General features: G+C 46.2%; 1 protein-coding gene across 1 annotated transcript in view; it reads left to right on the top strand.

Moving 5' to 3' along the window:
• Window positions 1-12,339, top strand: part of LOC141258707 (uncharacterized) — an 88,638-nt gene that overhangs the window by 28,120 nt on the left and 48,179 nt on the right. Inside the window, exons 2-4 of the mRNA XM_073673729.1 lie at window positions 2,714-2,884; window positions 4,091-4,351; window positions 10,379-10,481. Coding sequence (XP_073529830.1) covers window positions 2,714-2,884; window positions 4,091-4,351; window positions 10,379-10,481 — 535 coding nt within the window. The remainder of the gene's footprint in view (window positions 1-2,713; window positions 2,885-4,090; window positions 4,352-10,378; window positions 10,482-12,339) is intronic.

Below are 12,339 nucleotides of genomic sequence, written 5' to 3'. Positions count from 1 at the left end.
GTATGTACATGTCCGTGCTCATTGTACATTACTGCTGAATATTTTGGCACTATAGAAATAACATTATTACCTGGACAGTAAATATAATTGGAAGGTGAGACGATCGCAGCATCTGGTGACACATACACTTGCGGTTGTTAGAACAACTTCACCGTCCTATTAGTAGAAGTGGCTTTCTTTGCTCTGTTTCTGCTTAGATTAAACTGCTTAGTGGGATTCCTAGAGTTTGGTCCTCACAGGTTTAAGAACCTGTCCTTGCTTCTTTCCTTTCCAGTCATAGCTTACCACTTCCTGGTTTGGAGTTGAAGGAGAGTTCAGAGTTAGGAGCAGGCGGTTGCAGTTGTTTTCAGGAGATTTCTGCGTGGATTTGGTTTGTGTATGTTTCTTCTAAACCTCTTCCCATTTGGTTTGTCCCATCTACTTCCTCTCAGTGTATTTGTATGGTTAAGGTTTTGTATGGTTTGTTTTCCTCTGTCTGTCCGGTTTGTAATATTTCATACACTTCTGTCCCATACAGGGGCGGACATTGACTGCTTGGGGCCTCTGTGCAAGAAATATTTCTGGGCCCCCCACTTTTTATAGCGACAAAGCTCAGATGTATGTGTATATGTAGCCACACACACACACCTTACATAGCCTCCTTTATTATGTATATGGTCGTCCCTTATTACACGGTACCCTCTCTTGTTATGTACAGCACCGTCCCTTACATATTGGATTATTTATAGATCCCTGTTCTTTTTTACATACCATCTTCTCTTGTTAGATTTATAATGCAGTGACGGCTGATGGAGGAAGGGAAAGCTTCTTTTCTGATGGAGGAGGTGATGGACTCGTCTTCTGGTTACCGGCTGTCCCATCAGCCGTCATTTTATATCTAACACGAGACGACTATGTAATAAAGAGAGGCCGCTGTGACTGACAAAAATACCAAGAATACGCTATGTAAGGGACAGCACTGTACAGAACAGCAGAGGAAGTTATATAATAAGAGACGGCACCATATATAACTAGAGAGGATAGTAGGTAATAAGGGACGGTGTTATACATAATAAAAGAGGAAACTATAACTAAGGGACTGTGCTATACATAATAAGTGAGTACACTATATACTAAGGGAGTATGCTATACATAATAAGGCTACATTCCTGTATCTGTGTACAGTGTCGGTGTGCTGCCCTGTTTTACAGACGCATTGGGCATGTTCTATGCTAATCCTCAAAATCGGATCAGAACAGGACATTCTCTGACCCTCTTAGATCTCATTCTCAGATCCGTGAATTTCATGGATGTGTGAATGGATCTATAAAACTCTACGAGTCCGTGTACCATCCGATAAAAAAATCTGGCAGCACACAGACATTTCTCACACAAGTGTGAGAATGCAGCCTGAGGGATTTTACAGATAACATTATCACTCCTAGTCACACAGTGCAGATACAGAATAATATTTACATCCAGGCACTTACCGCTGACGTCTCATCTGATCAGAGACGGTTTCTGCTGCTTCTTCTTCTCCGTCTGGTCAGACCTTCATGTCCACATCTCCCAGCCACGAATCGTCTTGTCACAATGATCTCCAGCCTAGAAAATAACAAGGTCACATATATTGTATATATACATGTGTCTCCCCTACACTGCGCCCCTGAATACAGTTATGTACCCCCCTCCCATTAATATACTATTACCCACTTAGTAATCAAAATATAAAGTGATAAGCAGCACTGTGCCCCCCATTAACTATAATCTCCACCGGCCAATAATATACATGATTCAGTCTCTGCGACTCTCCCCAATTGGCTATGTGCTCACGGAAAATATACAAGGCTTTACAGTACAAGCAAAGTGAAATCCCAATCAATGCTCTGTCCCGGCACCCGCCGTCATTCTCCTGTTCCTCTCCCCAGCTTCCCCAGGTTCAGTTAAAAAAACTAAAAAACACAATTTACCTCAGCTCGCTCCCCTGCAGCATCCTGCTCGTCTCCGGTAACTTTCTCCCTGACACACAGGTCCGCGCTGCATAATGACGTCATCAAGCAGTGCGGGCCTGTGTCAGGGAGGAAGCACCGGGAAACCAGGAAGCAGAGGTGAGGATGGATCTCTGCAGCTCCACTGCCATTTTCCCCCTGTCAGCAGTGGAGCTGCAGGGATCGCTCCATGCCCACCTCATATGATGAGGGCAATCTGGCCATGGGCCCCCGGAGCCTGGGGCTGCAAGGAGCAGGCCAGATTGCCCTCATTATCAGCCAGCCCGCAAGAGCCCCCCTGCATCGGCGGTTTGTCCGCCCCTGGTCTCATACCTCCCGGGGTGGGGATGGAAAGCGATGCGTGCATATAGAAGTATAGCGAGGTATGAGACCCCGGCATCTGCACCACAAGGGGTAATCTGGGGGCCGGGATAGCCTTGGGTCCTCCTAGCTTGAGGGACAGGGTAGGAGCCCATTGTCCCTGGAAATCCTACTGCAATATTGCGACATGAAGAATGTGTAAGTGCATTCAATAAACACCTGCAAACACTGTTCTACTTCAGATCATATCTTGATTCTCTTACTTTTAAATAAAGATTTTTTTTTTTACCCAAAATCTTGTTGCATAGTAAGCTCATCCTAATATTGAAGAGAAGCACATAGAGCTCGAAATAGTTATTGAATGTGACACATGGGCATGTGCTCAAAATCTATGATCGGCTCTTCTCCTATCTCTCTATACACAGGATTACACGATAGTGAGGAAGAGATTGAGTGACTATGTGACCCCCAACATCCATCTCCAGGGGTCCACAGGACAGAGCAAGACCCTTACCACAGAATCTCTGCATTCACCAATACCTGAGACGAAGATCCTAGAACTCGCCAGCAAGATCACCGAGCTGCTGACCGGAGAGGTGACTGCTGGGAGGTTATACACTGGAGGATTCTGGGTGATGAGAGGAGACTACTGGGAGATTATACACTGGAGGATTCTGGGTGATGAGAGGAGACTACTGGGAGATTATACACTGGAGGATTCTGGGTGATGAGAGGAGACTACTGGGAGATTATACACTATACACTGGAGGATTCTGGGTGATGAGAGGGAGGAGACTGCTGGGAGATTATACAGTATACACTGGAGGATTCTGGGTGATGAGAGGAGACTGCTGGGAGATTATACACTGGAGGATTCTGGGTGATGAGCGGAGACTGCTGGGAGATTATGCAGTATACACTGGAGGATTCTGGGTGATGAGCAGAGAGGAGACTGCTGGGAGATTATACTGTATACACTGGAGGATTCTGGGTGATGAGCAGAGAGGAGACTGCTGGGAGATTATACAGTATACACTGGAGGATTCTGGGTGATGAGAGGAGACTGCTGGGAGATTGTACAGTATACTCTGGAGGATTCTGGGTGATGAGCGGAGACTGCTGGGAGATTATACAGTCTACACTGGAGGATTCTGGGTGATGAGAGGAGAGGAGACTGCTGGCAGATTATACAGTATACACTGGAGGATTCTGGGTGATGAGCAGAGAGGAGACTGCTGGGAGATTATACAGTATACACTGGAGGATTCTGGGTGATGAGAGGAGAGGAGACTGCTGGGAGATTATACAGTATATACTGGAGGATTCTGGGTGATGAGCAGAGAGGAGACTGCTGGGAGATTATACAGAATACACTGGAGGATTCTGGGTGATGAGAAGAGAGGAGACTGCTGGGAGATTATACAGAATACACTGGAGGATTCTGGGTGATGAGAGGAGAGGAGACTGCTGGGAGATTATACAGTATATACTGGAGGATTCTGGGTGATGAGCGGAGAGGAGACTGCTGGGAGGTTATACAGTATACATTGGAGGATTCTGGGTGATGAGAGGAGACTGCTGGGAGATTATACACTGGAGGATTCTGGGTGATGAGCGGAGACTGCTGGGAGATTATGCAGTATACACTGGAGGATTCTGGGTGATGAGCAGAGAGGAGACTGCTGGGAGATTATACAGTATACACTGGAGGATTCTGGGTGATGAGCAGAGAGGAGACTGCTGGGAGATTTTACAGTATACACTGGAGGATTCTGGGTGATGTCGCTCTCGTTGGTTGTCAGGTTCCTCTCCGGTGTCAGGACGTCGCTCTCTATTTCTCCATGGAGGAGTGGGATTATGTAGAAGGACATCGGGATCTGTATATGAACATTGTATCGGGGGAGCACCGGCCTACGTCACCAGGTAGATATGGATGGTTACACGTCCCACCATTATTGGATTGTGGAGAAGATTCAGACGATCCCCCATTTCCTCCAGTTGGATCCGCTGAAAGGCCTCCACCAGAGTCATATCCCCATGATCTTCTTCCAAAGGATCACACGGTAGGTGGAGGGGACCATGAGGTTGGCTGTTAAGTATTTGTTTTCTCTTTGGATAATAAGGAATCTGTAGAGGGTCGGGTCAGCAGACTTCATGGCCCCGGTTCATCAAGATCAGTGACTTTCATGCCAGTCTTGATGAGGGGGTTTGGTAGAGTCCGATGCTCCTGATTCATTAAGATGCTCAGGCCTCGTCGTGAATCAGGATCATCTGAAAAGTTGAATTTTCCTCCGTGCGTCACTGACTGGAGTAAGATTTCTGGTTTAAGGAACATCATGAATTAGTCTAGCTGTGTCGTCATGCCCCTGACCTGATACACATTCTGGCGGATTTGGGAGAAATTGGTTTGATAATGTTATTAGTAGCACAGTTTTTGCACAATTCCGAGTTGTGCAGAGATTTTGAAAATTTTCCAAGCTTTTTTGACAATTTTCTTGCATAAATACCTTGATAATTCTGGTCTGTCTGCTGACTGTGGTGGGTGGAGGAGATGGCAGGTGGGATTTAGTCCTGAGAGAAACTGGATTGGTGACGAGAGAGAAACACTCATTCCTGTGGTAAAACATGGAGGGAATTGTTACGTCACAGAAAGAAGCAGCTGCAGCCCCAGCTGTGTCGTCTTCTTCCATCCCTGGCCAGGATATGTGCATGTGCTACTCTGAGCTGCAGCAACTCTACGTGCTCAGACACGGCCATTACACAGTGCACAGCAGGGGCACATGTATAAGATATCTCAGCCCAGGAACACATCCAATTGTGGAACTTGTTAGAATTCCAAGATCCATTGATTAAAATCTACCTTGTTCGCCGGTTGACCAATTTAAGTGTTTTTTTGCCGAGCAGCAGTCAGAACTGGTGGCAATTGCTGGTGTTCCAGCCAGGAGTCAGAAGTACGACACAGCTGGCAACCACTGTGTGCGAAGAGGTTTATGTCACCACCTTCATGTCTGTCCATGTTATGGCAAGTGCAAATTATTGTAAGGGGTTTTACAAAGCCAATTGGGCTTTACCTGGGGAATTGCTTCCTGAGGGCTTTAGATTCATGATGAATGAGTAGACATACTAATTCTGAAGGACAGTGATGTAGAGGTGGTTATCCAGCAACTCGTGAAAGTGACTTACAAAATAGCCTTTATTTTGAAAAAATTAAAACCATGAAACCATGGTGCAAATAAAAGTGTACAGAGGCTGACGCGTTTCAGATGCATAGATACTTATTCATAGCATAATACAATGTAGAAATGGAAAAACTTTTAAGGCTTATGGAGAAAGCAGCCGCCCCCCGACATCACCTGTTCAGAAGCTCAATTACCCATGAGTCCAGAGTCTCAGAAACCTCCGTTTTCACCCTAAATGAACTGACTGTTTCTATTTAAAAGGGAGAAAAAAAAACATTTTGGAAAATTGCTCGTGTAAAATAATGCAGGTAATTAATAATGAGGGACAGACATACCATCTAGTGACATTTATGAACTGCGGCAGTAATCATTGTGTATGTGATTCTCTGTACACAGTGTAATAAACAGTATGTCGGGTCCACAAGCCGCACTGTGAGAAAACGTTTGTCAGAACACATATACGATGTCCTGAATCCCACCACCCGTAGTTTATCAGAACACATATACGATGTCCTGAATCCCACCACCCGCAGTTTATCAGAACACATATACGATGTCCTGAATCCCACCAACCGTAGTTTATCATTACACATATACGATGTCCTGAATCCCACCACCCGCAGTTTATCAGAACACATATACGATGTCCTGAATCCCACCACCCGCAGTTTGTCAGAACACATATACAATGTCCTGAATCCCACCACCCGTAGATCCCACCACCCGCAGTTTATCAGAACACATATACGATGTCCTGAATCCCACCACCCGTAGTTTATCATTACACATATACGATGTCCTGAATCCCACCACCCGCAGTTTATCAGAACACATATACGATGTCCTGAATCCCACCACCCGTAGTTTATCAGAACACGTATACGATGTCCTGAATCCCACCACCCGCAGTTTATCATTACACATATACGATGTCCTGAATCCCACCACCCGTAGTTTATCATTACACATATACGATGTCCTGAATCCCACTACCCGCAGTTTATCAGAACACATATACGATGTCCTGAATCCCACTACCCGTAGTTTATCAGAACACATATACGATGTCCTGAATCCCACCACCCGTAGTTTATCAGAACACGTATACGATGTCCTGAATCCCACCACCCGCAGTTTATCAGAACACGTATACGATGTCCTGAATCCCACTACCCGCAGTTTATCAGAACACATATACGATGTCCTGAATCCCACTACCCGCAGTTTATCAGAACACATATACGATGTCCTGAATCCCACCACCCGTAGTTTATCAGAACACATATACGATGTCCTGAATCCCACCACCCGCAGTTTATCAGAACACATATACGATGTCCTGAATCCCACCACCCGTAGATCCCACCACCCACAGTTTATCAGAACACATATACGATGTCCTGAATCCACCACCCGTAGTTTATCATTACACATATACGATGTCCTGAATCCCACCACCCGTAGATCCCACCACCCGCAGTTTATCAGAACACATATACGATGTCCTGAATCCACCACCCGTAGTTTATCATTACACATATACGATGTCCTGAATCCCACTACCCGTAGATCCCACCACCCGCAGTTTGTCAGGAGCCTCCAGGCATTTCTTGCATGAACATGGAGGTAATATCGGCTGCTTACGTGTAAGTGCATTGGAAACTGTCCCTATATCTCATCGTGGTGGGGACAGGGTTAAATATGAGAAATGAATTCATGTATTTGTATTAATATTCCGGTTATTTCCACCTGCACTGTTTTACACCAGCTGATCTCCTGCTATATTCATTATAACTCTCTGTTTCTAGGTTGATACTATGTGACTTATATTTAGCGAGTTATATTTATGGAGTTTCTAATTGTTTGGCAACTTTCCACTTTTTTTTTTTCCCTTTTAAATAGAAACAGTCAGTTCATTTAGGGTTAAAACGGAGGTTTCTGAGACTCTGGACTCATGGGTAATTGAGCTTCTGAACAGGTGATGTCGGGGGGCGGCTGCTTTCTCCATATGCCTTTAAAAGTTTTTCCATTTCAACATTGTATTATGCTATGAGTAAGGATCTACGTATCCGAAACGCGTCAGCCTCTGTACGCTTTTATTTGCACCATGGTCTCATGGTTTTAATTTTTTCAAAATAAAGGCTATTTTTTAAGTAAATTTCACAAGTTGCCGGATAACCACCTCTTTATTACTGTCCTAATGTCTCCCAGACGGGGATCTCTACAATCCGAGCGCCGCGCCTCATGAGAAAGATTGTTTCTACATTACTAATTCTGAAGGACAGTGCTCCTGTGTGGTAGAAACTCTTACAAGGGATGCCATTGAAGGACCTTCCGTGTAGCTAAATCCATCAGCTGCCCACTGCCTCCATCTTTTGTACCAAGTTAGTAACTTGGTTGAACAGATGGAGCCGGGCTGCCCCTGACTTATTCCGCACAAGCTTTTCATCCCGATTTTGATCTTCTGTGCATGGAGCGCCCTAGTTGTTGGGGGAGGTGCAGCAGAGGGGGGAGTTTTCATGGACGTGGTTGTGGGTTACACAATGCTTTATATGGCTGCAGCAATACTTAGCTACTCGATTGACTCATTTGGAACTTATTGTAAGGAGTCATTGGGATCAGGCGATTGGGGGGTGGAAGGGATGTGAGAATTTTCGTATGTACTTTGCAGATGGTGGGGCCCGGACGTCGTCTTGCTCCGACCTGATGGGGCCCGGATGTCGTCTTGCACCGCCTGGTGGGGCTCGGACGTCGTCTTGCACCGCCTGGTGGGGCTCGGACGTCGTCTTGCTCCGACCTGGTGGGGCCTGGACGTCGTCTTGCTCCGACCTGGTGGGGCCCGGATGTCATCTTGCTCCGACCTGGTGGGGCCCGGACGTCGTCTTGCTCCGACCTGGTGGGGCCTGGACGTCGTCTTGCTCCGACCTGGTGGGGCCTGGACATCATCTTGCTCCGACCTGGTGGGGCCTGGACGTCGTCTTGCGCCGCCTGGTGGGGCACGGACGTCGTCTTGCTCTGCCTTCTTTAGGAATACCCGCTCTTACTGATTCTTTGATATTAGTAATAATGGACACTGGTATCTGGTTCAGTTCTTTCCTCATTGGGGTCGCAGAGTGAATTTCCTTTTTAATGACTGGGTGCAGGCTATAAACCTCCGTCATATCAGGAGCTGTACACACGTCTACCCATACTCCTCGGCAGCAGTGGCCACAGTCCTAGACTTTAGCTACCACTAATGTGCAGCTTATCGGGCAGAGAAGTGACCTTCCCTGAGGTTGTTATGCCAGCCACGCGTACGTGAGACAGACACAATACTGATGCTGGGGGCAGCGAGCAACAACGTAGGGGATAGCCTCATGAAGACGTAATGCCAGGTCACTCTGGGGCTGCAGCGATTGTTGATATTTCAAATGCATGGACCAAAAGAAAAGCCCAAGGGCGATGTGAACAATAGCAGTGACTCTACCAGTATCGTGACAAATACAAGAATATTAAAGCTTCAATGCGAAACTCAAGGAAACACAAATGGTTTACAGCGATAAGTGGGCAGAAATGCTGCCATCTTCCCTAAACGTAGGTTCCCCGGCAGAGGAAGTGATGAGGACCACACAGCATAACATCAAGCCATAAAGAGCAGATAAGACCCAGCGCCCCTGGGGGGGTAGGGATCTGTATCTCCCACACGTATCGCCAGGATAAAAGAGCGGAAAGATAATAGTGCAGTAGGGTCTTATCCGGCAGAAATTGGGATAAAAGGTTCAGAAATTGCTCACCTGGTTTAGGTTGTGCATCCACAACCACAGATGTTGCTTGAGAAACGATTACCGCAGACCTGCAGGGCGGAAGATAAGTGCTTCCAGAAAAAGAAGGGTTAAACCTGCGCTGCCGATCAGAGTCGTAGACAAATGAAACAAGAAACCTGAATGTAGTTTATTGTTGACAGCACAGGTTTATCGGCAGCGCAGGTTTAACCCCTTCTTCCTCTAAAGCACACGCGTATCGCCACGCCACATGTGGCTTCCTCAGGGGTGACTCATAGTGTTCTTCCCATATCTTAATAGCCACATCCTAATTGGAAAGCAAATCGCCTATAAGAGCAGGGAGGTGGTCTTCTGGCAGTTTATGGTTCAGACTAGATCACTTGTGTAGTTTCCTTGTGTTTTGCATCGACACTTGAATATTTTTCATGATTCCCTTTGGTATCACTGCTATTGTTCCTATAGCTTTTTCTCTTTACTTTTTTTTTTTTTAAGTTTGCAAATTTTTTTTTTTTTTATGCCATTGCTGGACTATGGGGCCCGTCTAAGTGCAAACTCATAATTTTAGTCATACAAGTGGCCTGAATTTTCTCAGAAATAAACGGCAGCCCCCGGTCGGTTTACATTTATGGCGCTGGCCCGTTGCAGTTTGATAGATATAGCCAATCCATTAAGAAGCGCACACCTTCATTAAATCGGCAGGCGAAACGTCAGACTTAGGCCCTGATTCGTTGTGTAATAACATTTCTGTCTCCAGGCAGGGTGGCCTGTTTATGGTGAGGCCCTTTTACATTTTGAGGGTCTTGCCTATGTGTGCAGAGTGCTATAAAACAATTCTCTTTTCGACAAGAATATTTTTTGGAAGTCAGAGGGAATCCTGATCTTCCGCGATCCAATGAGCAGCATACCGTGTTGGCCATTATCGGTACTATCATGTAGTACCTTCCTCTCATTGACCTGTTCCATATCTGCGTAGTGTGTAGTCTGATGACACCAATCTGGCGATTTTCTCTGATCATTCAAGTTTATCAGGAGACCTGGAGACACTTATTGTTGAGGACCTCTCCTGCCATTTTTGGTGATAATTGACCTTTTCTGGTCAGTCATTTAATCGACTTCTCCCAACTGTGACTTTTCCACTGTTTATCCACAGCTCTTGAATCAAGGTGAATCTCTACCCAACATCGACACTCTGGAGACCCATGAGCGGGGAGACCGTCCGTATAAGGAGGAGATTCCTACAGACGAGCGGCCAGGTGAGATGTCGCTAAGAGAACAAGCCATACGCTCTTCTCATTCAGCATTGGGGCCTTCAGGTTCTGTTAGTTATTTAGAGTTCAGTTAATTCACTGCTTCAGCTGAAATACAAATACATATGGCTGAAAGTCCCGTTATAGGTGACAACACGAGAAGGACATCTGTCTGTGAATGTTTCCTTTGGTACCGGCCAGTACTGAGAAGGGAAACGTATTTATCCAGTTTTGGGACTAAAGAACCATGAGTTCCTGATATCCGGTTACTGAAGAGAACATGGAGACATAAATCCAGTAGTTTGTGAAGGCTGGAAGGTAAGTGTGATGAGGGTCTCTGGGGACCAGGTGGAGAACACCAAGGTGCTAGATCCTTAGTATCACATAATAAAGGTCATGGCAAGCAGGAAGGACAAGGTCCACCTCTGAGCCATTGTGTCCTCAAAGGAGGGTCCCCGGGGACCAGGTGGAGAACACCAAGGTGCTAGATCCTTAGTATCACATAATAAACCTCATGGCAAGCAGGAAGGTCAAGGTCCACCTCTGAGCCATTGTGTCCTCAGAGGAGGGTCCCCGGGGACCAGGTGGAGAACACCAAGGTGCTAGATCCTTAGTATCACATAATAATCCTTATGGCAAGCAGGAAGGACAAGGTCCACCTCTGAGCCATTGTGTCCTCAGAGGAGGGTCTCCGGGCATCAGGTGGAGAACACCAAGGTGCTAGATCCTTAGTATCACATAATAAACCTCATGGCAAGCAGGAAGGACAAGGTCCACCTCTGAGCCATTGTGTCCTCAGAGGAGGGTCCCCGGGGACCAGGTGGAGAACACCAAGGTGCTAGATCCTTAGTATCACATAATAAACCTCATGGCAAGCAGGAAGGACAAGGTCCACCTCTGAGCCATTGTGTCCTCAGATGAGGGTCCCCGGGGACCAGGTGGAGAACACCAAGGTGCTAGATCCTTAGTATCACATAATAAACCTCATGGCAAGCAGGAAGGACAAGGTCCACCTCTGAGCCATTGTGTCCTCAGATGAGGGTCCCCGGGGACCAGGTGGAGAACACCAAGGTGATAGATCCTTAGTATCACATAATAAACCTCATGGCAAGCAGGAAGGACAAGGTCCACCTCTGAGCCATTGTATCCTCAGAGGAAGGTTAAGTCACAGTGATCTGTTGCTGAATGATTTAGATGGAAAGTTCTAGTAACGCCAACAGATGACTTCTCTGCGTATGAACCCTGGGAATAAGAAGGATGCAGTCTCTCCAGAGGTCTGCCTCTACATAAAGGCTCCCGCTCGGTGGGTAAGTGGGAAATGTCTGGTTGTACAGCTCTGTTCCTCTGTTCACGGAGGACCCATAGACAGTACAATTTATGGCATTCAGTAAAGGGCTGTTCTACTCTGGACTAAGAAGTAACGTGAAAAATATCATGCACAGTAATTTTCCTCTATAATGGCTGCTCGTGGGTGATGTATTTCACTGTATACTCACAGGACTATGCAAAAGTTTTAGGCAGGTTTTGAAAAAATGTTGCAAAGTAAGATTTCAAAAAGAAAAGTGTTACTGGTTTATTTCTATAAATGAGCAAAATGAGTGAAGAAACGAAAATACTATCAGTATCTCTTGACTGACCATTGCCTCCATCATCCTTTCATACTGTGTAACATAGGATGATGGAGGCTTCTCCCATATGACACAGGATGGAGGCCTCTCCTATGTTACACGGGATGGAGGCCTCTTCTATATTACACAGGATGGAGGCCTCTCCTATATTACACAGGATGGAGGCCTCTCCTATATTACACGGGATGGAGGCCTCTCCTATATTACACGGGATGGAGGCCTCTCCTATGTTACAC

This window comes from Phyllobates terribilis, unplaced genomic scaffold (assembly GCF_046119375.1).
Source record: "Phyllobates terribilis strain yellow unplaced genomic scaffold, ASM4611937v1 Scaffold_3__8_contigs__length_932513732, whole genome shotgun sequence".
NCBI lineage: Eukaryota > Metazoa > Chordata > Amphibia > Anura > Dendrobatidae > Phyllobates > Phyllobates terribilis.
Note: the sequence above shows the minus strand (reverse complement) of the source record. Positions and strands in the feature narration are given on the sequence as shown.